We start from the raw sequence: 26037 nt of genomic DNA, 5'->3' as shown, positions 1-26037 counted from the left end.
TTCATGCTTCCATCGGCTGAAATGCTTTATGGAGATGAAGATTTCATTTTTCAGCACGACCTGGCACCTGCTCACAGTGCCAAAACCACTGGTAAATGGTTTACTGACCATGGTATTACTGTGCTCAATTGGCCTGCCAACTCTCCTGACCTGAACCCCATAGAGCAGTGTTTTTCAACCTTTTTTGAGCCGCGGCACACTTTTTATACTTAAAAAATCCCGAGGCACACCACCAACCAAAATGGCACAAAATGGTGCGTCCAGGTTTGAGATGAAAGTCTGCAGTCATTCTATGTGACTGCAGGCTTCTGAATTCTCACAGCGCAAGCACTGCACACTTTCAGGATTCTCCCTTGCCGGTGGCCAGAGTGGACGGTCATGACAGCACAAGTATGTGATTTGGATACTTCTGGTCACATTCTAACTAGACGTGTCCGGCCTCAGTCAATTCATTTTCATTGAATGAGGCCACACATGTCTAGTCAGCACGTGACCGCATGTATGTAAATCACCAACATCAGAGAATTATGATAGCAGTGTGCACTGTGAGAATTCAGAAGTCTGCAGTCACATAGTATGACTGCAGACTCATCACAACCTTGGACATCCCCTTTAATGTTCCTAACAAATAAAAATGAGAATTAGTATCACAAAAAAAACACATTTACATCCAGGTACCTGATAGATGACGTTGTTTGTGGAGTCGCCTCTTTCTTTTCATCTTCACCTTGTCCAGATGCCATGATGACTCTTCTCTTCCACCGGCAGAGCTCGTTTCTGCAGACTTCCATCTTCTCCTGTCTTCTGCAGCACATCCCGACACAACACCCTTAAAGATAGCAGTGTTATTATAATGCTCCGGAATAACAATATCTGCCCTAGGCTGAGCCCCTGAGTAAATAATTGCCCCTCACTTTATTCCCAGCACATAATATGACCCTCACTGTCCCTCTTATGGTACATGCCATCCACACTACCCTCTCTCTTTTTTCCATACTTCACACTGCCTTCTCATACAGTGTCCCTCATAGAGAGCCCAGTCTCTCTACTGTGCCCCTTCATTACACTCCTCCTACTTGGCATACTGTCTCCTCCTGGCTGTTACCCTCACACTACTCAGTATCTATTATGTGTCCACTCACACTTTCATCCCCCCATACTGTTTGCACACATTTCTAATAGCCTCCTCATGTACATCCCCCTGCTAACATACCCCTTTGCTCTCTCCATATTTCCTCCTCACACATTCCCCCGACTCCCCATACTGTCCTCACACATCCCATCACCGTTGCTCCCAGTACTGTCAGCACACATTTTTCCACTCGCTACTGTGTCCACCCCCATCTCCCCACTCACCCCCACAGAATATATCCACTGCCCTTCCGATAGAATAAATCCATCCCCTTCCACAGAATAAATGCACCCTGCCCCACACATGCTAAATAAATTCCAGCCCCCCCCCACGTACACACTGAATAAATACCCCCCATACACTGAATAAATCCCCCCACTCACTGAATAAATTCCCCCACACACTGAATAAATCCCCCCCACACACTGAATAAATCCCCCCCACACTGAATAAATCCCCCCCCACACACTGAATAAATCCCCCCACACACTGAATAAATCCCCCCCACACACTGAATAAATCCCCCCACACTTAATAAATCCCCCCACACACTTAGTAAATCCCCCCACATACTCCCCATAAACCCACCCCACGCTGAATAAATCCCCCCCACACTTAATAAATCCCCCCACACACTTAATAAATCCCCCACATACTCTCCATAAACCCACCCCACGCTGAATAAATCCCCCCACACTTAATAAATCCCCCCACACACTTAATAAATCCCCCCACATACTCCCCATAAACCCACCCCACGCTGAATAAATCCCCCCACACTTAATAAATCCCCCCACACACTTAATAAATCCCCCCACATACTCCCCATAAACCCACCCCACGCTGAATCTTCGGTGTCTTCAGCTCCACAGCACAGGAGCACTTACCACCAAGTGTCTTCTGTCCCTTGCGCGCCGGATAGTGACGCCAGCAGCGTGATCACATGACTTGATCACGCTGCTGGCGTCGCTCTGACCCAGCGGTCAGAGCCTCAATTGTACTCGCAGCTGGTAGATGTCTGCGAGTACAATTGATCTCCGGGAGCCGGCGCGCTGCAGCTTCTCTGTGCCGGCTGTCAGCTTGACAGTCGGCACAGAGAACAGCTGACTCCCGTTCCCCCGCGGCACACCCGACCATGTGTCGCGGCACACTAGTGTGCCGCGGCACACTGGTTGAAAAACACTGCCATAGAGAATCTGTGGGATATTGTGAAGAGAAAGTTGAGAGACGCAAGACCCAACACTCTGGATGAGCTTAAGGCCGCTATTGAAGCATCCTGGGCCTCCATAACATCTCAGCAGTGTCACAGGCTGATTGCCTCCATGCCACGCCGCATTGAAGCAGTCATTTCTGCCAAAGGATTCCCGACCAAGTATTGAGTGCATAACTGAACATTATTATTTGATGGTTTTTTTGTTTGTTATTAAAAAACACTTTTATTTGATTGGATGGGTGAAATATGCTAATTTATTGAGACAGGTTTTTTGGGTTATCAGGAGTTGTATGCCAAAATCATCAGTATTAAAACAATAAAAGACCTGACAAATTTCAGTTGGTGGATAATGAATCTATAATATATGAAAGTTTAATTGTAATCATTACATTATGGTAAATAATGAAATTTAACACTATATGCTAATTTTTTGAGAAGGACCTGTATATAATTCAGTATAGCAGTCCGCCCCGGCATAACTACCTTGAAAGGAAGCTGATCTGTGAGGTTAATTGCCATCTCTGGAAGGGAATAGCGAATATATATAATATATAATCTTTTTTCTATCCTCTCATATATAATTTTCTATTATTTATATATATATATATAATTTTGAACTTAATCTTTGCTTTAATCTCTGGAATTACATATTATAGAGGACCGATTTTGTTCTCCTATTGTTCCTGCTTTTCCCCTTAGTGTGTTTTAAATCCACCACTTGGTTTGTGAGATGAAGGCATTTTTATTTAGTTCTGTTTTCTGTGGTCTTAACCAAGTAGTCCTGTGGCCACTCCTTCTTGGTAAAGACCATAAAAACTTGCACAAAATAAGTGTCCCATATTTCAGAAATCAAATGCTTGTACTGTAAATATCAACTGTAGAGAAGCATGTTGCAATTATCTGTGTTGTCGTTCCTCTCTTATTTCTCTTTGAAATGTTAGAATGAATGAGCAGAACCGTAGAATGTGCTGCAGAGCTGTCAATCCATCTGCAAATTGCATTTATGTCATTATTGTGCAGTTTAGTTGCAGTCATGGCAAAGTACCTTATATACTCGAGTATAAGCCAAGATTTTCAGCCCATTTTTTGGGCTGAAAGTCCCCCTCTCGGCTTATACTCGAGTCATACCCAGGGGTCGGAAGGGGAGGGGGAGCGGGGGCTCTCTAATCATACTCGCGTCCTTCTGGCGCGGTCTCTGCACGTCCCTGGCTTCCCCGGCACTGCAGCTTCTTCCTGTAGTGAGCGGTCACATGGTACCGCTCATTACAGTAATGAATATGCGGCGCCACCTCCCATAGAGGTGGAGCCGCATATTCATTACTGTAATGAGCGGTAACGGTGACCGCTCACTACAGGTAGAAAATGCGGCGCCGGGGAACTGACCTGCAGCAACGGCGCCAGAAACAGGTAAGTATGACGGGGGCAGTGCACGATATTCACCTGCTCCTCGTTCCACCGTCGGTGCCGCTGTGTCTTCCGCAGTGACACTCAGGTCAGAGGGCGCAGTGACGCGATTAGTGCGCGCCGCCCTCTTCCTGAACGTCGGCGCAGAGGATGGGAAGACACAGCGGCGGTCAGCGGTGGAACGGGGAGCAGGTGACTATAGCAAGTGTCGGGGGCCGGAGAGGGGAGTATGTAATTTTTTTTACTTTTTTAATGGCAGCAACAGCATATGGGGCAAATATCTGTAGGGAGCATCTTATGTGGCCATGTGCAGCATTATATGGGGGCAAATATCTGTATGGGGCATCTTATGTGGCCATGTGCAGCATTATATGGGGGCAAATATCTGTATGGGGCATCTTATGTGGCTATGTGCAGCATTATATGGGGGCAAATATCTGTATGGAGCATCTTATGGGGCCATGTGCAGCATTATATGGGGGCAAATATCTGTATGGGGCCATGTGCAGCATTATATGGGGGCAAATATCTGTATGGGGCCATGTGCAGCATGATATGGGGGCAAATATCTGTATGGGGCCATGTGCAGCATGATATGGGGGCAAATATCTGTATTGCGCATCTTATGGGGCCAGGAGCATTATATGGGGGCAAATATCTGTATTGCGCATCTTATGGGGCCAGGAGCATTATATGGGGCTCCTGATTCAATATGGATATTCAAAAACATTTAACCTACTGATGTCTCAATTTATTTTACTTTTATTGGTATCTATTTTTACTGTTGACATTTACCGGTGGCTGCTGCATTTTCCACCCTAGGCTTATACTCGAGTCATTAAGTTTTCCCAGTTTTTTGTGGCAAAATTGGGGGGGTCGGCTTATACTCAAGTATATACAGTATTTTTTAACTGACACTCCATTTTACACCACACTATTTTATTTTTCTGTAGACAGCGTACCCGATAACCCAGCCGAATTGGAAAATGTGGAAGCCTCTGAGTACGCTGTGTCACAGGGAGGAGATACAGACCTGCTGCCATTCATGGATCAGTGGAACACAAGAGTAAAGAAGGTGTCATTACGTCAGATAATTGCAGAGGAAATGGCATTTCAGGCCCATGAAGACTCGGTACGGCAAGCTGGTGTCTAAATGTCTATTAAACATATGACGGCATTACTGTTTTATTGAAACAAATAATGATTTACTTGATAAAAACAAATCTTTACAAAAATGTTCTTACCTCTGTAGAAGAAGTCTTCATCAAGCAAAAACTGTGCTGTGAAAATGAAGGAGAAGCAACTCCTGGAATTGTTCCCTAACATTGAGCAACAACTACTATTGGATATCTTTAAGGAAAACAAGTAAGGAAGAAATAACCCATTAGACCAGCATGGGTTTGCATATCTTCAGTGTTTGTCAATGTGATGCTTGGATGAGCCAGGTCCTCTTCGATCTATGCCGCGGCTTCTGCTGCGGGTCCTCTCTGTTACACAAGTGATCCGACATAAGGAGCAGTTGTGTGAAACAATACAAGAACTTTAAAAGAATATAACTTTAAGTATTTAGGTCCCGATTCATGCATCACTTTGAAAAGTCCCACATTTTTTGCAGAATTTTGCAATAATTTAGCAACATTTTGGCTTTTTCATAACCATTTTACTCATTTCTGTGAAAATGGGAGGAGCGGAGGCATGACACCAAAGCTTTTCTAATTCATGATGAACTGTGGCATTTCTTAAGCCAAATATTTTACTCCTGTCCTAGACTGGAGTTAGATTTGTAGACGGGCGCATGCCACTTTTCAGATGCTTCTGAACCATTAAGAGGCACCTCTTATGAATCAGGAGCGTCGGACTCCACATCACCCCCTCATCAAGAATGGCATGAACATTTCTAGTCTTGATGATTCTGGGTCATACTATTTGCATTGTTGGTACATTTCACAGGTTGTGTGCCTGGTATACCACACCCATCATTATTAGGACGGGTGCCTGATACCTCCTTGTCCTGCAAAAACCTGCCAATGCCCGGTAAGCGGCCATTTGCTCAATAACAGCTTTTATGTCCTAATGCAGATACGAGAGAGTCTAGATAACCCCTTAATCTCAGACATCATTGTAATGTCCCATATTGTGATATATCCATCAATGATTTCATGGGCATAGCCACTGTACAGATTCTAGTAGTTAAACCTTTTTGCAGTGGGCAAGATACCCTTCTAATGTAACTGCATATTAGTGATTACAGCAATAACGTATACATACCTCAGAATGGTAAATCTAGAAAATACAACTTAAGTCATGAATCCTTGCAGCCTCTATTCCCTTATGTTGATTCTGTTTCTCCCGTACTCAGTGCTGACTGCTCACGCCTAAGCTGTGTTCACACGTTGTAACTGCTTTACATTAGTTGCCGCAATCGAGACAGAACCGCAAAGTTAGTGCCGGGATTTTGGAAAATTGCTTGAAAAGTTATGTTTTACTGTAGCTTGCAAAAAAAAAGTCCAACACGGCGAAAAGCTTGAAGTCAGTCTTAGAATAACTGATTTGAGCTGTACCAAAAATCCGCACTCCAGTGAGGGCTTTTCCGCTCCCTTGCCCCCGTGTTCAGAAAATTGCAGAGCTTTTGAGCAGTGTATGAAGCTGAGGCGCTCGCGTTGTAGTGCCGATTTTTTGATCAGCAGCGATTCACCATGATACAATAACTGCATGAACATCGCAGATGAAGCAGCACTTCCAGCGCGGAGATTGCGAGAAAAGGCTTTACCTACTGACATATGTTTAATACACTTAGCGCATTAAGTTGAGTTCCGACTTTCTTTGGCCCACAGTTATTCTTTAGAGAAGACTGAGGAATTCATGAGCTCCGTTTTGGACGCCGACCCCGTGCAAAATGTGATAGCTCCAGGCTTCAAGCCTCCGGTGTGTACAGCGACTGAGAAAAGCAAGGAAAAGGTACTGCGTAATCTGCTGGTTCGAGATTAGATGTTTTTTGTGAAGTGTATTTTATTTTTCCTTAGGTGTCTTTTCCTAATTGGCTATGCTATTTTATAAAAATAAATTCTGGAAAACGTACAGCATAGTTTAAAGGGAATGGGGTTCCTGCCACCCCTATATATTTATTTTATTGTTATTTATTACTTACTATTTTACTCACTTCTATAGAGCCGTTAATTCCACTGCGCTTTACAGACATTATCGGCTCTGTCCCCGTTGGGGCTCACAATCTAAATTCCCTATCAGTATGTCTTTGGATTGTGGAAGGAAAACCACACAAACATGGGGAGAACATACAAACAGCCGTTGTTGTTCTTGGCAGGATTTGAACCCAGGACTCCAGCGTTGCAATGCTAACCACTGAGCCACCATATAGTGCTAACCACTGAGCCCCACCATACATCCACAGATGTGCTCATGCATGCCTCAGAAAAAGTGTTTTATACTTGTCCCACATTGCATGCACATTGTCCGGGCCAATGAATGTCTCCACATTGTGATCAGTGCCGTGCATTTAAATGGATGATGTCTTTCCATCGCTCAGGCACAAGACTACAGGCACTGCGTGGATGAGGGAATCACTGGCTGTTCAATAGGGCATAGCTCTCCAATTCCACTGTGCAGGTGCGAGATTACAGGCCCTACGTGGATTACGGGAAGACGTCATACACTAAAATGCACTTACAAGAGGCTGCATTGATCACAATGTGAAGATACCCAGGGACCTGACCACACAGTTTACATACAGTACAGTGCAGGACAAGAATAAAAGACTTCCTGGGGTATGCAGGGACACGTCAGAGGATATAAAGGGGTTGCTGGAACCCCATTCTTATGATCTTAGGTGATGGGCAGGATTTATAATCCCCAAAACTGGTGACAGGTTACCTAAGGTTAAAGGGTCATTGTGTTTTCAAAACCTCTTTCCAAAATAAACTATCCTGTATGTGCATGAGGAATAACACTATTGAGGGCCATTATATGGCTTGCGTCATGCTTTCTCCCTCTGCAGGTTTTATTTGCAATTGACTCTGTGCTGTGCGTGGAGTATAGCTAATGTGATCTCCTCATATACAGCATACAGAGAGGGATGCCTACCCTTCAGGACATTATATGTCAGGACTGATCAGAGTAGATGTGAATCCAGCTTTGGGGTGAAGTAAAACACTTGTTAGCAAGCTCAGCATGATTTTTACGTGTCTCCCTCTGCTTTTTTTTACTCACTCTGTTCCTCCTCCTTCCACCTCCCCCTCTCAATAGACAATAATAGAAGTTTTAAATTGACACCTCATTGAGATAGCAATAAACTATTGTCTTTAGCTAGGTGAAATTAACCCCTTCACGACATGTTTTGTACATGTACAGCGCATGTCGTGTCCCTCCCTTTGATGTGGGCTCCAGCGCTGAGCCCACATCATTCCCAGCACGTCAGCTGTTTTGTACAACTCACATGTGTCCCCTAACAGCCGCGGATGTTAACCCGTTAAATGCAGCTGTCAATCTGATGGCGGCACTTAATGTGATTGCGCCAGAAACGCATCACTGATCCCACGTATCGGCGCCAATGTCACATGACTGCGGGCCGCCGATGGGTTGGCATCACAACCCGGGGTCTGCAGGAGACTACTGTGGTTCTCATTGCTGGATTGTCGTTCGGCGTTCATAGCAAGTGAGCATTTCTGCTACACACAGGCGATCTGATTATCAACTACTTCCAGTCTCCCATTGAGACTACTGAAGTATGCAAAAAGTAAAGAAAAAAGTTTTTTTTTTTTTTTTAAATAAAAGTTCAAACACCCCCCATTCAAAATAAAAAAAAATATACATATTTGGTTTTGTCACGTTCAGAATCGCCCGATCTGTCAAGCTATAAAAATAATCCAATCAGTAAACGGTGTAGCAAAAAAAAAGTCAAAACGCAAGAATTACTTTTATTTGTCGGCTCAACATTGGATTAAAATGCATTAACGGGCAATTAAAAGATCTTATCCACACCAAAATGGTATCATTTTAACTGTCAGCTTGGCGTGCAAAAAATAAGCCCTCACCCAGTCCCAGATCCCGAAAAATGGAGACGCTACAGGTCACAAATTTTTTTTTTTTTTTTACAAACTTTGATTTTTTTTTCACCATGTAAATAAAAAATAACCTATACATGTTTGGTATCTACAAACTCGTAATGACCTGGAGAATTATAATGACAGGTCAGTTTTAGTATTTGGTGAACACAGTAAAATCCAAAAAATAGTCGTGGAATTGCACTTTTTTCATGCAATTTCACCTTACTTGGAATTTTTTTTCCCCGTTTTTGAGTACACAATATGGTAAAACCAATGGTGTCGTTCAAAAGGTCAACGCGTCCCACAAAAAACAAGCCCTCATATGGCCATATTGATCGAAAAATAAAAAAGTTACGGCTCTGGGAAGAAGGGGAGCAAAAAAACAGAAACGCAAAAACAAAAAAGGGGCTGCAGTGTGAAGGGGTTAAGCTGATTTTTTTTTCCCCCCAGAAGGGATGGTCGGTGAGTTCAGGATGCAAATGATTTGTCTGATTAGTGGAGAAAGAAGCAAATATCCTGATTAATATAGCAGCCTGTGCCTATATAGTGTCATACATTGGAAAATCCTCTTAATATTTAGTTAACACCAGTATACACAAACTCAGGAGCTTTTTAGTTTGCTTTGTGCTTACTTTTAGGTTACATGTCTCCCCTTATAAGTTTTAGCCTTATAATAATTACTACTGAATGATTTATTGTTTCTCTCCATAAACCGTTCCAGTCTCTTTGCAACACAACAAATGGTTTTAAGTAGATCTGTTATTTCCAGGCTCTTTTAGTTTTTTGGTTTTTTTTTTACACCGTCCAGACTGACCGTAGGTCTTCTGACCCAAACCCTACAGCCCCTTACTTGGATCGCGAATGTCAGACGCATGAAACTCGCCTTGACATCAATCAATACTTAGTTGTGATTTGACACCTGCAAACTCCCCCCAATCATTTGAATAAAGGGGCCACAGTGTTTCCGCCAGGAATGCGGTCTTCTTATTGTTTATGTAGGCACTCTGCCATATATGTAGTGCATGGAAATGTAGCTTCCTATTGGCGAGTCTAGTAGACATCGCATGTACTGTGATGTGCCCAGGAAACCATGAGGAGGACGTATCATCTGCTAATGTGATGCCCCCTTTAGATTCAGCTGATTGGATATTCATGGCCTATGCTAAAGAGCTGCTCTGAGCCCTAGAACGCCCGATACCGGCCATAGACATTAGATGGGTGTCTGCTATCTCAGCCGAATGCTCTGTGTGAAAGCCGCCAGCTGAGACCTCGGCCATCAGCTTATGTCAGGGAGTACAATGCGAATGCAAGTTCGAAACAGGGTATGACCCCATATACAATAGACTGTTGGCCAAACCTGTTGCTATCGGTGCGTTCGTCCAAAATTAGTCTGTGTATGGGGGGCCTTACATTTTGGAGTATTTATAGGTTTGTGTTTGGTATTTCTTTTTATTTCATGTCATGCATCATTGTGCAATGATTTTTGTGGTGTTCAAGAACTGTTTCACAAGGCAATCTTGACTTTTATTTGGGTCATATACAGCAAAAAAAAGCGGTTTGACATTTCTTGAATGTGGAAAAAACCCAGTCTTGCATTTCCTTATCCCCATTAATTACTGACGAATCTTAAGTGAATGTGAATTGACTTATTTCATTTAAAAAATATCCTTAAAGTGAACCTGAAAGCTGATCCATTCTGCCTGGATATTGGGCAGCAGGAGTCCGACACAGGCTGCGTTATTGCAGCTCTTTATGTTTTACACTTACATTGCCGCATTTCAGAGAAAATCTGCTTTCAAAAGCCGACCGAAGACTGACAGGTCTCTCCCTATACACATACAAAGGGATAAACGTTAGTCTAGCAGAGTTGGGGCACAGTGAATCCACCAAACATCTGCCTCTTGGACTAGTCATCCAATAAGCCCAGTCCCCGGACGCTTTTCAAAGTAGGTTATCTCTGATTTACCGCAACATTAAGGAGCAAAACCTATAGAACTGCAATAACGCAGCCATATCTGATTCCTGCTGTTCGGGGTCCATGCAACATGAATCGGCTGTCAGATTCCCATTAATAATAAATATTTTATTTGTTTTAGAGCTTTTTCTTTAGAAAAAAAATGTTTATTTAAAAAAAGCAAAAAAAAAAACATTTTTCAAAAAAGTAAGAAAAATAATAAAAAAGAAGCCACACAGCCAAAATGTCTCATGTTCCTGATCTTGAAGAGGTTCTGGAAAAAATGCTGGCTTGCAAAACACAACATTAAAAGTTCTGCTTACCCTTGTGACCAGGGTTTGTTTGTACTCTGTGACCATGAAGACACATATGACTGCATTGTTGCTCTAACCACTTAAGGTACCTTCACACATAACGATATCGTTAACGATATCGTTGCTTTTTGTGACGTAGCAACGATATCGTTAAGGAAATCGTTCTGTGTGACAGCGACCAACGATCAGGCCCCTGCTGTGATGTCGTTGGTCGCTGAGGAAAGTCCAGAACTTTATTTCGTCGCTGGATCTCCCGCTGACATCGCTGGATCGGCGTGTGTGACACCGATCTAGCGATGTCTTCACTGGTAACCAGGTAAACATCGGGTTACTAAGCGCAGGGCCGCGCTTAGTAACCCGATGTTTACCCTGGTTACCAGCGTAAAAGTAAGAAAAACAAACACTACATACTTACCTACCGCTGTCTGTCCTCGGCGCTCAGCTTCTCTGCACTCCTCCTGCACTGGCTGTGAGCGTCGGTCAGCCGGAAAGCAGAGCGGTGACGTCACCGCTCTGCTTTCCGGCCGCTGTGCTCACAGCCAGTACAGGAGGAGTGCAGAGAAGCAGAGCGCCGGGGACAGACAGTGGTAGGTAAGTATGTAGTGTTTGTTTTTTTTACTTTTACGCTGGTAACCAGGGTAAACATCGGGTTACTAAGCGCGGCCCTGCGCTTAGTAACCCGATGTTTACCCTGGTTACCCGAGGACCTCGGGATCGTTGGTCGCTGGAGAGCGGTCTGTGTGACAGCTCTCCAGCGACCAAACAGCGAAGCTGCAGCGATCGACATCGTTGTCGGTAACGCTGCAGCGTCGCTGAGTGTGAAGGTACCTTTAGGGTATGTGCCCATGATCACGAATTGCTGCGGTTTTGATGCTGCGTATTAATGGAGTGTCAAAAACGCAGATGCCAAATGTTACTGCATTTTTTAAATTTTTTAAAAATAATTTAAATAAAAACGATTATTTAAGTTAAATATAGCTGTATCGTACTGACTTAAAAATCATGGTGCTCTTTTAATTTTTTTTATTTTTTTTTTTTATCGAACAATGGACATTGTAAGAAAAGTAAAAAAAAAAGTTATGGCTGTTGGAAGAAGATGAAGAAAAAAACAAAAGTGCAAAAATGAATATTGACCTCAGCGAGAAGGGGGGGGGGTTGACTAGGGGAATTATTTGCACAACTGCTTTTTTTTTTTTTTTTTTTAGGTTCATTAATTGCACAGGTGGACAAAGCTTTTCCAGTTTTCTGCAGTGTCATTACATATCCCAATATTTACTGATCTTTTACTCTTTTAATTTTGGAGCCCAGTGAAGAAACTGCATTTTCTCATCATTTTTGTGTTCATCTGTGATCAGACCATGTGCACTAACCAAATGTGTTTTTATTTTATGATGTACAAAGAAATTGAAGCCAGATGATGAAATCCTGAGAGAGCGATATTTCCAGGACCTGAAGTTCCCAAATTATGATGACTTCAGAGCAGAGGCTTTCCTCTATCATCAGAAGCAGCAGGAGAGCTACAGGAAAGCGGCAGAAGCTCATAACCGGGGCATGAAGCAAGTAGCAGCCTACTATGCTCAGCAGGTTGGTTCTGGCAAATTTGGAGCATGAATTACAATTACTTTATACATTGTATAATGTACGACTGATGGATGGGATTTTATGGCCATTGCTTTACTATAGGGGTATCTCTATGGGCAGAAGATGAAAGAGGAGAATCTGAGAGCAGCTGTACAGATCTTCGAGAGGTCTAATGAGTATCTATTGCCCGAGAATATATTAGATTTACATGGCCTCCATGTGGATGAAGCAATGAAACACTTGCGCAAAGTACTACTGGACAAAGCAGATGGTATCTATATTAACATTTTCATTTCATTGTTAGATTCAGAAGTAGAAACTACAGTCATCTTAAAACTGTGTGTATTAAAGTGGACTTTTGTTTTCTAAACTTTTGTGATCAAAGGCTAGTAGCTTTTGACTCTTGTGAGGCCTTCTGGCATAGAAGGGTAGGGCACAGGACAACAGACACATAGACAAATGTACAGTGCTGATTAAAAGTTTGGAATAACCTGTTCATGCATTGGTTTTCATTGTTCTTATTGGGATGTGCCATATTGTAGATTCAGACTGACGGCAGGAAAACCATGAAGAAACAGATTTGGAAACAAGGATTAAAGAAATGTGTGAAACAAATCAGAATGTGTGTCAAGCTTTAGATTTCTCAAAGTACTCACCTTTTACTCTGAAATCTTTACACGGCTTTGACATTCTTTCAAGCAGCTTCATCAGATATCACCAGGAATGGCTTCCAGAGATGCAGAACTCCTGAGCGCTTGTTGGGTGCTTTGCCTTCACTCTGTAGTACAACTCATTCCAAACCATCTCAACTGGGTGGTGGTCTGATGATTGTGGCGGCTATGTCAGCTAATGCAGCGCTCCATCCCTCCTCCCCTTGGTCAAATAGTCCTTCCCTAGTCTGGAGGAGTGTTTTGGGTCATTGTTTTGTTGCAACATAAATGATGGTCCCACTAAGTACCAACCAAATGGGATGGGATTTCAGTGGAGAATACTGTGGCAGCCATGCTCGGTAAGTGTGCCTTGAAATTAAAATAAGTCATCATTGAAAACCCCCCTGACACCATCTCGCTTCTCCATGCTTCACGATGGGCACCATACATGTAGAATCCATCAGCTCGCATTTTCTGTCACAATGCAAATATCAAATTTTGACTCATCCATTTTTCTAATGTCCAGTCCTTGTGTTGCTTGGCCCAGGTAAGTCTCTTCTTGTTTGTGGTCTTCAGTAAGGGCTTCTTTCCAGTAATTCGACCATAAAGGCCCTCTTCTCGTAGTCTCCTCTGGGCAGTTTATGTGACTGCCACTTGGAATCTGTACATTATTTATGATGGCTCTTATTTGTGGTGGTGTCAGTTTGCGATTTCTATGGCATGTAACGATTGATGAACTTATCCTCTGCAGCAGAGATAAGCATCAGTTTCATCATAGCAATTGATAGTTTTCATGGCTGCACTTGAGGATACCTTCTAGGGTCTAGCAATTTCTGGATTAACTGACATGATGAGGGGAAACTCGTGGTGGAGGAAAGGGTTCTTTACAGTTAGAGCAGTCAGACTGTGGGATCCCCGACCACAAGAGGTAGGAATGCCAGACACTACAGCAGCTTTTAAAAAAGGGCTGGATAATTTACTCACAAAAAGTGGCATTTGGGTTATAGGTAATCTAGAAATAGAGAATGTATAGCTGGTGGAGTTGTACTTGATGGACCAAAGGCTTTTCCTTTAATGATGGCCCGAAGTTTCTCTTTACTTCCAGTTAGAACAAGAAAAACCCAATGAATGAACAAATGTGTTCAAACTTTTGACCGGTACTTATATCAATTATTGCAGACTAAGTGTGTCGAACACAATTATCGCATCAGTATCAGTCAACTATTTGTAATTAATATGCTGGTGTCTACTGTCAACCAAAGAGAAATGTCAGCAGAAGGATCAACCATGTTATATTTGAGCATGCCAGTTCATTACTCTTAGGCTGGAGTTACACTAAACGTATGAAAAGTCAGTCCAAGTCTCCCTTCCGAGAGTCACACGAGTATAATGCGAGTACAATCCGATTTTTCACATTTGATTTATATCCAAATGTAGTGCTATTGCTGTCCAAATGCAATGCTCGTGCTGAAGTCACATAGATGAAATGAGTTCATTGGTTGTGAACTCCCATTACTTATCTGACAGCACTGTGAGCAGGAGAACTTTCACATGCTCACGGTGACATCTGACAGGGAATAGGAAGTTCCCAGGGAGACACTGAGCACACTCTGCTCAGTGTCTCTGCTGGATGACAAGCTGTAACCATGCAGCCTGCCATCTAGATGTAGCAGAGCTAGATCTGTCATGGGACAAATGGATTATCATCATCTCTGCGGAAAGGTGAGTAATATTGTTGGTTGTTTGTTTTTTTACTCTTTTGCAGATGTCAGTGGCGTCAGTGGAATGGGCTAGGTCATAAGTATGGTTTAATTAAGATTTATTAAAGGAGCCTCTCATTCTTTCAATTGAAGGACTTTATTCTGGGTGTGTGTTTTCATACAATGTGACTATGGTGTTAGTAATGTGGCCATCTTATTGACGCCTCTCCGTTACTAACCTCTGGGCTTGATGACAATACAAAGGTGACATCAACCCCCCAACCATCAACCCACTTGCCACCTCTACAGGGCAAGCGGAAAGAGCGAGGCTAAGTTCCAAAATTGGCGCATCTTAGAGAATCGCCTTTTCAGGGCGGCTGAGGTTTTCAGCTTGGGAGTGGGCCAGTGTCCATGGCTCCTTCATAGGCTATTAATATCAGCCCGCAGTTGTCTGCATAGCCTTTGCTGGTTATTAATTATAGGGGAACCCTACGTCATTTTTTATTTTTTTTTTTTATTTTTTTTTTTATAGAGTCCCCCATTTTAATAGCCAGTAAAGGCTAAGTATACAGTTGTGAGCTGATATCAATAACCCGGGAAGCTCTTTGAGTATTATTCCCTTCCCAGGCTATAAACATCGGCCCCCAGCCGTTGGCTTTCACTCTGCTGGTTAAGAAAATTGCGTGGGAGCCTACTTCCTTTCTCTTCTCTCCTTACACACACGCCAAATTCACCTGAGAACATAACGCTGTTGTGAGCTGCCCCATAGATTAACATTCTACGGTAGTGTGACACCGGCTTTAGAGGGATAAACTGAGGCAATACGTCTGACAGTGGCTTATACCCCTCTACCAATTTAAGACCCATGCATGCTTAGCTCAGGAACATAATGGTATGCATGATATTATGAGCTTTACAGGATTATCTGAAGTATTCAGTCTTTGCAGATTTTAGTAGTGATGGTAATACAGCTAGGAAGTCTTCAACTTGCTTCTGAAACAAAACACAAGTCAAAAATGTTTGTTTTTTTTATTTGCATAATAACAATTATTTTTACATTTATCAGCATTCAAACAGAACGGAGGCAAGTCATATCTCCTTGTGGTCACGGGAAAGGGAAACCATAGCCAAGGAGGTGTTCCTCGCATTAAACCTGCTGTTATAGATTTCCTCACTAATCATGACTACAGGTAATCCTATCACCATACAAATGCAACAGTTCAGGATTGGTTGTGATTTCCCACCCTTCATCTTGTCTGCTACATTCTTACAGTAGCTCAGTGGTTTGTTCCAAAGGAATTGCACCTTTACAATCTACTCTATTTCCTAAGGGAGTGCCACCTACCCTATTGATGATTTAAAGGGAATCTGTCAGTAAGATCAACACAAGACACACATCTGAATGCAGATCCGTAAAAACTAAATCCATCAATTCTTTCTAGATCTTTTAACTGTTGCTGCATTCCTGAAAAATCAATGTTTACATTCATATGCAAATGAGAGAGTGCCCTGGGCATGACCGAGTACTTCCCAAGCCTCTGCATTCCAGGGTTTTTCTCCCACCCAGCATCGGGCTGTTTAGCATGATTGATAGCTCACTGTCTGTGTGATGTTAAGCACCAAGCAAGGAAATCAGACATCTATGAATCAAGCTATAAACTTTAGTGTTGGGCAAAGAAACAACATTGGATGGCAGAGGCTTTGGAAGTTCTCTGTTGCACTCATAGCACTTAATATCTCATTTGCATTTTTAATTAAAATGCCAATTTCTCTGGAATGCAGCAGCAGACACAAGATATAAAGGTGTCGATGGATTTAGCTTTAATAGACCTGCATGCCCATATATGCTCTTTGGAGGGGGGTAATGTTACTTTCAGATGTCTCTAAACTTTGTTTTATTTTTATCTTCACTATAAAAGAATACCTAATCAAATTAGTATATTTGCCGCAAAACACAATATAGGAGCAGTTTGTGAATGTGCCAGTACTGCCTAAATTAGTTTTTGGGTTCATTTTATTTTGATTTCATGATACAGGACAAATGAAGCATTAAAGGGAACATGCCACTTACTTTACTTTTTGATAATTAAAACCTGATCTACAGTTAGAAAAAAAAATGTCAGCATTATTTTTTTTTTTATTTTTTTTTTTATTTTTTTTGATGTGTTCTTCTTTCAATTCTTTTTTCTTTTCTGTCCGTGATTATGGGGCAGCCATTATGTGAGTTTTTGTATTGGCCAGAAGCCTCTGGCATTGGGCACTGGTCTCTGGCTAATGCAGGACAGCAGGGGCCATTTCTCTCTTACATCCTTGCCCTAGTACACAGCCTCTTGAATGTATTCCGTCAGAAGTTGGAGCTCTTGTTTTCCATGTTAACCTGTTAACACCTCAATGACCCTCAGATGCCTTTGTGTGTTTGAGTCATGTACGTCTCCTACTGAACGTAACTCAGTCTTAAAATTTGATTCTATAAATACAATTCTTTTTCCCTCATTATATGCATTCTCTTGCATCCAGAGCTGTGAGTTGCACAAAATTTTGGTACAGGAATATAATGAACCTTGTATTTCTTTTCATTTAGATTTCAAGAAAAGACCCCCGGAGTTCTCCGTGTAAAATTGAAGTGAATCTGCGACTATACTGTAATCTAGGCTGATGGCTGTTGGAAGTGAATAGTACTCCTTATTCTGAGTAGCACGCCAGCACCATACAACCAAGAAAATAATGATGTGTTTATTTATATATATTTTTTTAACCTGTCGGTGCTGTGTGACAACATAGAAGTGTTTGCTTATTTTATAGGGGGTTTCACCATGTGTGGAGTGTCCGCCGTGTGCCCCTCTGGCCACTGACTGTTTTATGACAAAATACTGGTGCTTTATTGGCGGGCCTTTAATTTGCTCAATAGACATTTTATTGTGATCTTTTAAGTTTCCATATTTGAACCGAGTAATCAGTGTCAATATTATTAGTACAGACCGCTCTTACTGTTCTTTGGATTTTGGGTACCTGTGATATTAGAGTATGGTGGTGCTGAGCCAAATAATTTACCACTTTTGGAGCCACGTTTACAGCTCTGTCTATGGGGCGAGCTGTAGAAGCAAATATAGCATTTAGTATTCATATCCACTAGACATGGAGCACATAAATTAAGTATTTTCAGCAGACATTTTCTGCACCAAAAATGCGTGCATTCCTGCCTTGTCTTTGCATGCATTATTTATGCATTTTTTTGCTTTTTATTAAGTGACAAACACTGCAAGAATGCAGTAAGAAGTGACACGCTGCAGATTTGCTGATCTATCCTGCCATCGATTGTCAGTTGTTCAGTCCAGGACAATCCCATGAATTACTGCTGACATCTATGCAGTTAGCAGCGTAGCACAAGTTGGCTGTTTTCTGGTGACCGATACAGAGATTGCAGCAGGGTCACTTTCTGTGTAAAGTGCTGCTCTTCATCTCCTTGCCAGGGTTAGGAAATCTTTATGGAGAATGGAATCATGCTGGTTTTACGCTCAGATGCTGAAAATTTGTCTGAATCATTTGTCAAATTAGGCAGTTTTCTAAAGATTAATTTCAGCCATGAATACATCCACAGCACAAATGCCTGTCCTAAACCTTGCTTACAGTGTCTGTGTGTAGATAAATGTCAGCAGTGTGGACTAGTCTTTTATCCAACTGGGTGTGGTCCTTAAGAAGACTCATATAGAGAAGTGTTGAGGATCACACCCACCTGGCTAACCAGTAGATTTAGGGTTCATACAGACGCTCGTTCCCTGCAAATCGGACAATAATGGTCGGACTTGCCACTGCTCTCCCTACCTGGTCCTGACAGCCTCATAGAACTGCATGAAGTGGTCCCACTCAGGTGGGGAGAGCCGCCGGCCAGTGTGTGCATATCTGTCAGAGATACATTTACGTCTGCATGAGCCCTTACAGATATGGAAAAGGGGATGTATCTTGGGAACGGAGAGGTGCAAAAATAAAAAAAATACCATATTCAACAGAGCTGTGGCGTTTACTCCAAATAAAAAAAAAAATTCTATATGTGACAGGACTACTTTAGACTGGATACAGCTGTAGCAAACTCTCAGCTGTGAGTAGAAATAGGCCTGGGCCCATTTTTAGCTTCTGGGTGTCTGTTTTCACACTCGCCATATGTTTATAGGGACGCATCCATCACAGTGGTCTATTATCTACTTCTTTATCTTAACACTCCGCTCATTTTTGTTTTTTCTTTATCACAATTTTTAATATCACAATCTTTTATTTTTAGAAGTCGTCACTTTTTATTTTATTTTTTAACACTTTTTGTTTTTATTTGGAAGTTAAGTTGAACACCAAAAACTATTACGTTTGAAGTTTAATACTTGTTAACTTGCAGAAAAAAATGTTTTTTATTTCATGTGAAGGTTCACCTGGATTTGGCTAGAAGGTTTATGTTTTAATATTTTTTTTTCATCATTATTTCCCCTTTTCAAATAATTCTTTAAATTATTTTGTATTATATGCCGTACATTAATAATGTCCTGTACTTGACTTTCTTCTCTTTAACACAGCCTATGTAATTCTTAGGCTACAAGCAGCATTAATGTATTTTTTTTTTTTATCACAGAAACTATGTAGATAGATTTTTATATGACGGATTGAATGAAGAACCAAATTATCTGCTCAGGTTTTTAATACTAATTTATAATCTGAAAAGAGGATGGAGCAAAAAAATAAAAATGCTCTGATGTTTAATGCTTAAAAGAGTCTTGGGCTCTGAGCACACTGGCATCATGGCTTCTGCTCATAATAGTCATGACCTGTTTCAATCTGCTAGAGGCAGACACTGACCTCATTAACCTTTATGGGGTTTTCCTAGATGAGAATAAAAGGCATTTTAATGTACAGGTGCTTCTCACAAATTAGAATATCATCAAAAAGGTAATTTATTTTAATTCTTCAATACAAAATGTAAAACTCGTATATTATATAGTCATTACAGAATGATCTATTTCACGTGTTTATTTCTGTTAATGTTGATGATTATGGCTTACAGCCGATGAAAACCCAAAAGTCATTGACTGTAAATAAACTGAAATAAATTAACTTTTTGATGATATTCTAATTTTGTGAGAAGCACTTGCACATTAAAATGCTGGTTTCTCCAGAATGCAACAACATATAGAAGGTATAAAGGTGTCAAAGGCTTTGTCTTTCAAAGACCTACTTTTTTTTTTCTGATATTGGAAACCCCTTTTAATAGGTTCTATTAGGCTTCTGATAGTTTTTCCATGTGCCCAGAGCCTTATTAATGCCAGAAATGCAGAGCTTATTGGAGTTGAGCTTCTATTTCTGTTTTTGTTTTCTTTCTTGGATGTGAACAAATGTATAGAGTATTATATATTGTGATGTGTACATACTGGATTTTTTTATGTGGAATGTACATATTTTGAATTCTTATAATATTTTTTACAAGGGAGCATTATGCTGCCAGTTGGTTCCATGCGCAAAAGAAAACTATTACCAAATATTGTGTCTGGCATATGTTGTGGACCACTGCAAAGAGGTAATAATGTCTATATTCTATTTTTATAGTTTATTAAAACCATCTTTTATGGCATGTATGGTTTTTCTTGTTTTGGAAGTGTAAACAGTTTTATGGATATTTTTTAAAATAATACAAATAAAATCGATTTTTAACGAATGATTCTTGCATGTTCATTTGTGTTTTATAACCTATTACTCTATGAAATAAAGTGTAGCAAAGGCATTGAGTGCAGTGACAGGTGTCTTAAAAAATATTTTTGCAGTCAAACAATACAAAACCCCAAATGGCAATAGCCTAGCTACCCGGGAAGGGCAGAGGGGTGCGGTGGTCCAGAGTCACACACACAGGGGTCCTCCTGGGGTCTACATTATCGTTAACTATCTCGGCGTGTGGAGCCTGCAGATATAGTAAAGTCCTGCAGTAGAGCAGGAAAACACAATCTGCCTGCTCTACTGCTCTCCTTTCTCCTTAAAGCATGTGGTCTACACAAAGTCAGGATGATGCGTTGCCTGGAGCAACTGCGTATGCGCGGCACTTCTGAGTCCCAGCGCTGTGATGTCATTGCGCTGCTCTGGGCCTCTGACATCCTGCGCATGCTCCCGCACTTAGCAGGAGGATTTATCAGGATGTGACTTACCGTATTTTTCGGTAGGGCGCACCCCAAATTTGGGTTGAAAATTGCAGAAAAAAAGATTTTTTATAAGATGGGGGTCCGTCTTAATGTCCGAATTTAAGGTACGGTATCTTACCTGAGGGCTGGTGGTGGCAGAGCAGGGTCACAGGAGGCATGGTGTCGGCAGAGGTGCGGCGATGCTGAGACGCGGTGGGCGGTACGGTGTGCACCTGAGCAGGGTCCCTTCCTGCTTAGGTGGGCGATGCCACAGCCTGGTGTCCATAGGGGGGTTGCGGCAGTGCTGTGGCGGCGGCAGACGTGCGGTCACCTCCTCAGGTGAGGTGACGCCGTGGCCTGGTATCCAAAGTGAGCAGCAGAGCTGTGTTAATCATCGGTTTCTCGGTGGCGGCAGACATCTTCCTGAGACCGCGCGTGCGCACATTGAGTGCTCTGCTTCCCAGGGCTTCAGGAAAATGGCTGCGGGAGGCCGCGCGTGCGCAGATGGGGATCGCGATGGCCATTTTCCTGAAGCCGAGATCTCAATCTGCGAACTCTGTTTCAGGAAATTGACGCCGCGATCTCAATCTGCACACGCGCGGCCTCCTGCGGCCATTTTCTGGGAAGCAGAGAACTCAATCTGCGCACGCGCGGCCTCAGGAAGATGGCCGCCTCCACCAAGAAAGCCGTGATTCACCCAGCCCTGCTGCTCTCCTTGGATACCGGGCAGCGGCGTCACCTCACCTGTGGAAGGGACGCTGCTCACGCCATACCGCTCACCGCGCCTCATCATCCCCGTACCTCTGCCGCCGCAACACCACTGCCGGTAAGCCTGCATTCGAACTATAAAACGCACCCCCCATTTTCCTCACAATTTTTTTGGGGAAAAAGTGCGTCTTATAGTCTGAAAAATACGTAAATACTGCAGACAGTGCAATGCATGGAGCAACTTAGTACAGGCCCATAGATGTGGGATATAAGGAGGTAAGGTAAGTGGAAATATTACCAAAGGGTATGGGAGAACACAGTTAGGGGCCCACTCAGAAGTTTTGCCCCTCTGAGCTGAACACGACGCCAAATAGGAGTAAAAGGAAAATTCGAGATTAATAATTCCCAAGATTCCTATAGTTGTTGGATTTTGGAAGAGGGACTTGGTTAATGGCACAGGACATAAGCTAGGCTTACAAATGTGTTAGAAATTCTAGTTTTCTATTCTATTAGAGAATAGAAGATCAAATTTCATCAGTCAAATACACAAACTGCAGCGGACGGACCTTAGTTGCCTATAATAGGGTGCTTCATTTTACTGGAAGATCAGTTCAAAATGGCTTGAAAAATAGCAGTGAAATTTTCAGTAAAAAATGGCAAAATTTGTAAAAAGGGCTCCAATGCAGCTGTGACCACGACTATACAGGTGCATCTCACAAAATTAGAATATCATCAAAAAGTTAATTTCAGTTCTTCAATACAAAAAGTGAAACTCATATTATATAGAGTCATTACAGAGTGATCTATTTCACTTGTTTATTTCTGTTAATGGTGATTATTGCTTACAGCCAATGAAAACCCAAAAGTCATTATCTCAGTAAATTCGAATACTTTATAACACCAGCTTGAAAATTCATTTTAAAATCCGAAATGTTGGCCTACTGAAATGTATGATCAGTAAATGCACTCAGTACTTGGTTGGGGCTCCTTTTGTATTAGTTACTGCATCAGTGCAGTGTGGCATGGAGGCGATCAGCCTGTGGCACTGCTGAGGTGTTATGGAAGCCCAGGTTGCTTTGATAGCAGCCTTCAGCTCATCTGCATGTTGGGTCTGGTGTCTCATCTTCCTCTTGACAATACCCTATAGATTATGGGGTTAAGGTCAGGCGAGTTTGCTGGCCAATAAAGCATGTTATTTTGTTTAACCCCTTTCTGACCTCGGATGGGATAGTACGTCCGAGGTCAGAAGCCCCGCTTTGATGCGGGCTCCGGCGGTGAGCCCGCAACAAAGCCGGGACATATCAGCTGTTTTGAACAGCTGACATGTGCCCGTAATAGGCGCGGGCAGAATCGCGATCTGCCCACACCTATTAACTAGTTAAATGCCGCTGTCAAATGCAGACAGCGGCATTTAACTACCGCATCCGGCAGGGCGGCGATGCTTGTACACTGTAACCATAGAGGTCCTTGAGACCTCTATGGTTACTGATTGCCGGTAGCTGTGAGCGCCACCCTGTGGTCGGCGCTCACAGCACACCTGATTTTCTGCTACAAAGCAGCGAACAGCAGATCGCTGCTATGTAGCAGAGCCGATCGTGCTGTGCCTGCGTCTAGCCTCCCATGGAGGATATTGAAGCATGGCAAAAGTAAAAAAAAAAGTTACAAAAAATTTGAAAAAAAAAAAAAATATATAAAAGTTTAAATCACCCCTCTTTTGCCCCAATCGAAGTAAATCAATAAAAAAATCAAATCTACATATATTTGGTATCGCCGTGTTCAGAATCGCCCGATCTATCAATTAAAAAAAAGCATTACCCTGATCGCTAAACGGCGTAGCGAGAAAAAAAATTCGAAACGCCAGAATTATGTTTTTTTGGTCGCCGCGACATTGCATTAAAATGCAATAACGGGCGATCAAAAGACCGTATCTGCACAAAAATGTTATCATTAAAAACGTCATCTCGGCACGCAAAAAATAAGCCCTCAACCGACCCCAGATCATGAAATATGGAGATGCTACGAGTATCGGAAAATGGCGCAATTTTTTTTTTTTAATTTTAGCAAAGTTTGGAATTTTTTTTCACCACTTAGGTAAAAAATAACCTAGTCATGTTAGGTGTCTATGAACTCGTACTGACCTGGAGAATCATAATGGCAGGTCAGTTTTAGCATTTAGTGAACCTAGCAAAAAAGCCAAACAAAAAACAAGTGTGGGACTGCACTTTTTTTTGCAATTTCACCGCACTTGGAATTTTTTTCCTGTTTTCTAGTACACAACGTGCTAAAACCAATGATGTCATTCAAAAGTACAACTCATCCCGCCAAAAATAAGCTCTCACATGGCCAAATTGACGGAAAAATAAAAAAGTTATGAGTCTGGGAAGGAGGGGAGTGAAAAACGAACACGGAAAAACAAAAAATCCCACGGTCATGAAGGGGTTAATGTATACAAGTACCTTTATATTGAATTGGTTTTTCTAGGAAAGGACTCATTTAGACATCCATTGTCTTATATGTGTAAAAAAAAAAAACCTGACCATTTTTAGGCCATGACCACACATGCTGCGTATTTGTGCTTCTTTTTATCTGCAAGTGTCTGCATTGAACTACCAATAACATGTTGGTTTGTTTTTTGCTGTACTTTCTCCTTCGCCTCATTGGGGGACACAGACTGTGGGTGTATGTTGCTGCCACTAGGAGGCTGACAGTAGTGATACAAAGAAAGTTTGCTCCTCCTCTGCAGTATACACCTCCTGCTGGCTCTCAGCTAACCAGTTCTTGTTTAGTGTCCATAGGAGGCACACGGACGGGTCTGCTATTTAGACCCAAAACTCTTTATTATTTTATTTTTACGTTTTACATTTTTGATTTTACTTTCTACAACGAAGGGGCGACGGATCCTTTCAAGGCTCCGATCTCCCCAAACCATCAACAGGCGAGCACGGAGAGTGTCGCCTCTCCGTGTCCTCTCCTGCGACGTGCCACGCCTGAGCTGATTCTTAGGGGTGACTGATCCCTTCAAGGGCACCGATCTCCCCGCACCCTGAACGGACGAGCACATGGAGTGTCGCCTCCACGTATCCTCTTCCCCAGCCAGGCCTAATGCCAGACAACTGGCCCTGTCCACCCGAGCGGTCCCCACTGTCCCACCACTGTTAAAGCAGATGGCACAAGGAGGCGGACGGTTCCTCTCCACCTCCCTAACAAAGGGATGGTGGATTGAGGTTTATCCCTCTATCCCTGCTCCGTCCACGCTGCAATACCTGACCTGCAGCAGAACAGTAGAGTGCGCGCTTTCCTCGGCGCTGAAACCCAGTCATCCGCGGCGGCTCCATGCGGGATGCTCTCTGATGGTGAGTGGATCCAGTCAGCGATGGGCCTCTGCAGTGGGATATTCACATGCTGACAGGCATCCTCAGCCATGGCTTCCCTGTGGTCCACCTCCCTGAGGTAACGCTCTGGCCGGCTGCAAAAATTTAGCCCCCGGCTTCGGCCAATATGTAGGCCGCATCACGGAAGCCTCGTCCGCACTAAGGCTGCTCTGCCCACCTATTCTGGTGCTTTTTCCCTAGCACGGGAGCGATCGCTTCTCTCGGCAACGCCCCTCTATTCTACTCCTGGTATTGCTCCCGCCGGCTGCAGAAATCTAGGCCCCGGCTTGGGCCTATTCATGGAAGTCACGGGCGATGGTTTTTCATTGAAGGGGCACATGCAACCGGGTAAGAAAGTACTGCTCCCCCCCCCCCGCATCTTCCCCCTGTGCTTAAAGGCACATGACCAGCATTTCCTGGTCTTAAAGGAACATGGCCAGTATTCCCTAATCTTAAAGGCACATAACCAGTATTCCTGGTCTTAAAGGCACATAACCAGTATTCCCTGGTCTTAAAGGTGCATGAACAGTATTCCCTGGTCTTAAAGGTGCATGGCCAGTACTCCCTGGTCTTAAAGGCACAGAACCAGTATTCCCTGGTCTTAAAGGCACGTGACCAATATTCCCTGTCTTAAAGGCACATGACCAGTCCTAAACCGATCACCCTAAATGAGCTCAGGAGCACTCCGCCGCTGACCCCAGCTTATCCCAGAGTACCTAGTTTCCTGAGTGAGCTTAGTCACTGCCGCAACCCATGGCTTCTCTGACCAAGAGATTGAATCCCTCCGTGAACCCTCTGTGGCTC

The 26037-nt window shown here is 42.8% G+C and overlaps 1 protein-coding gene across 1 annotated transcript in view; it reads left to right on the top strand.

The window, feature by feature from the left end:
- Nucleotides 1-20703, top strand: part of N4BP2 (NEDD4 binding protein 2) — a 123248-nt gene extending 102545 nt beyond the window's left edge. Inside the window, exons 11-17 of the mRNA XM_069744571.1 lie at nt 4703-4881; nt 5002-5114; nt 6584-6707; nt 12479-12661; nt 12761-12929; nt 16075-16198; nt 17590-20703. Coding sequence (XP_069600672.1) covers nt 4703-4881; nt 5002-5114; nt 6584-6707; nt 12479-12661; nt 12761-12929; nt 16075-16198; nt 17590-17635 — 938 coding nt within the window. The 3' untranslated portion in view covers nt 17636-20703. The remainder of the gene's footprint in view (nt 1-4702; nt 4882-5001; nt 5115-6583; nt 6708-12478; nt 12662-12760; nt 12930-16074; nt 16199-17589) is intronic.
- Nucleotides 20704-26037: the final 5334 nt, after the last annotated feature.

This window comes from Ranitomeya imitator, chromosome 1 (assembly GCF_032444005.1).
Source record: "Ranitomeya imitator isolate aRanImi1 chromosome 1, aRanImi1.pri, whole genome shotgun sequence".
Lineage (NCBI taxonomy): Eukaryota > Metazoa > Chordata > Amphibia > Anura > Dendrobatidae > Ranitomeya > Ranitomeya imitator.
The sequence above is the reverse complement of the archived record's forward strand: the minus strand, read 5'-3'. Positions and strand labels throughout refer to the sequence as shown.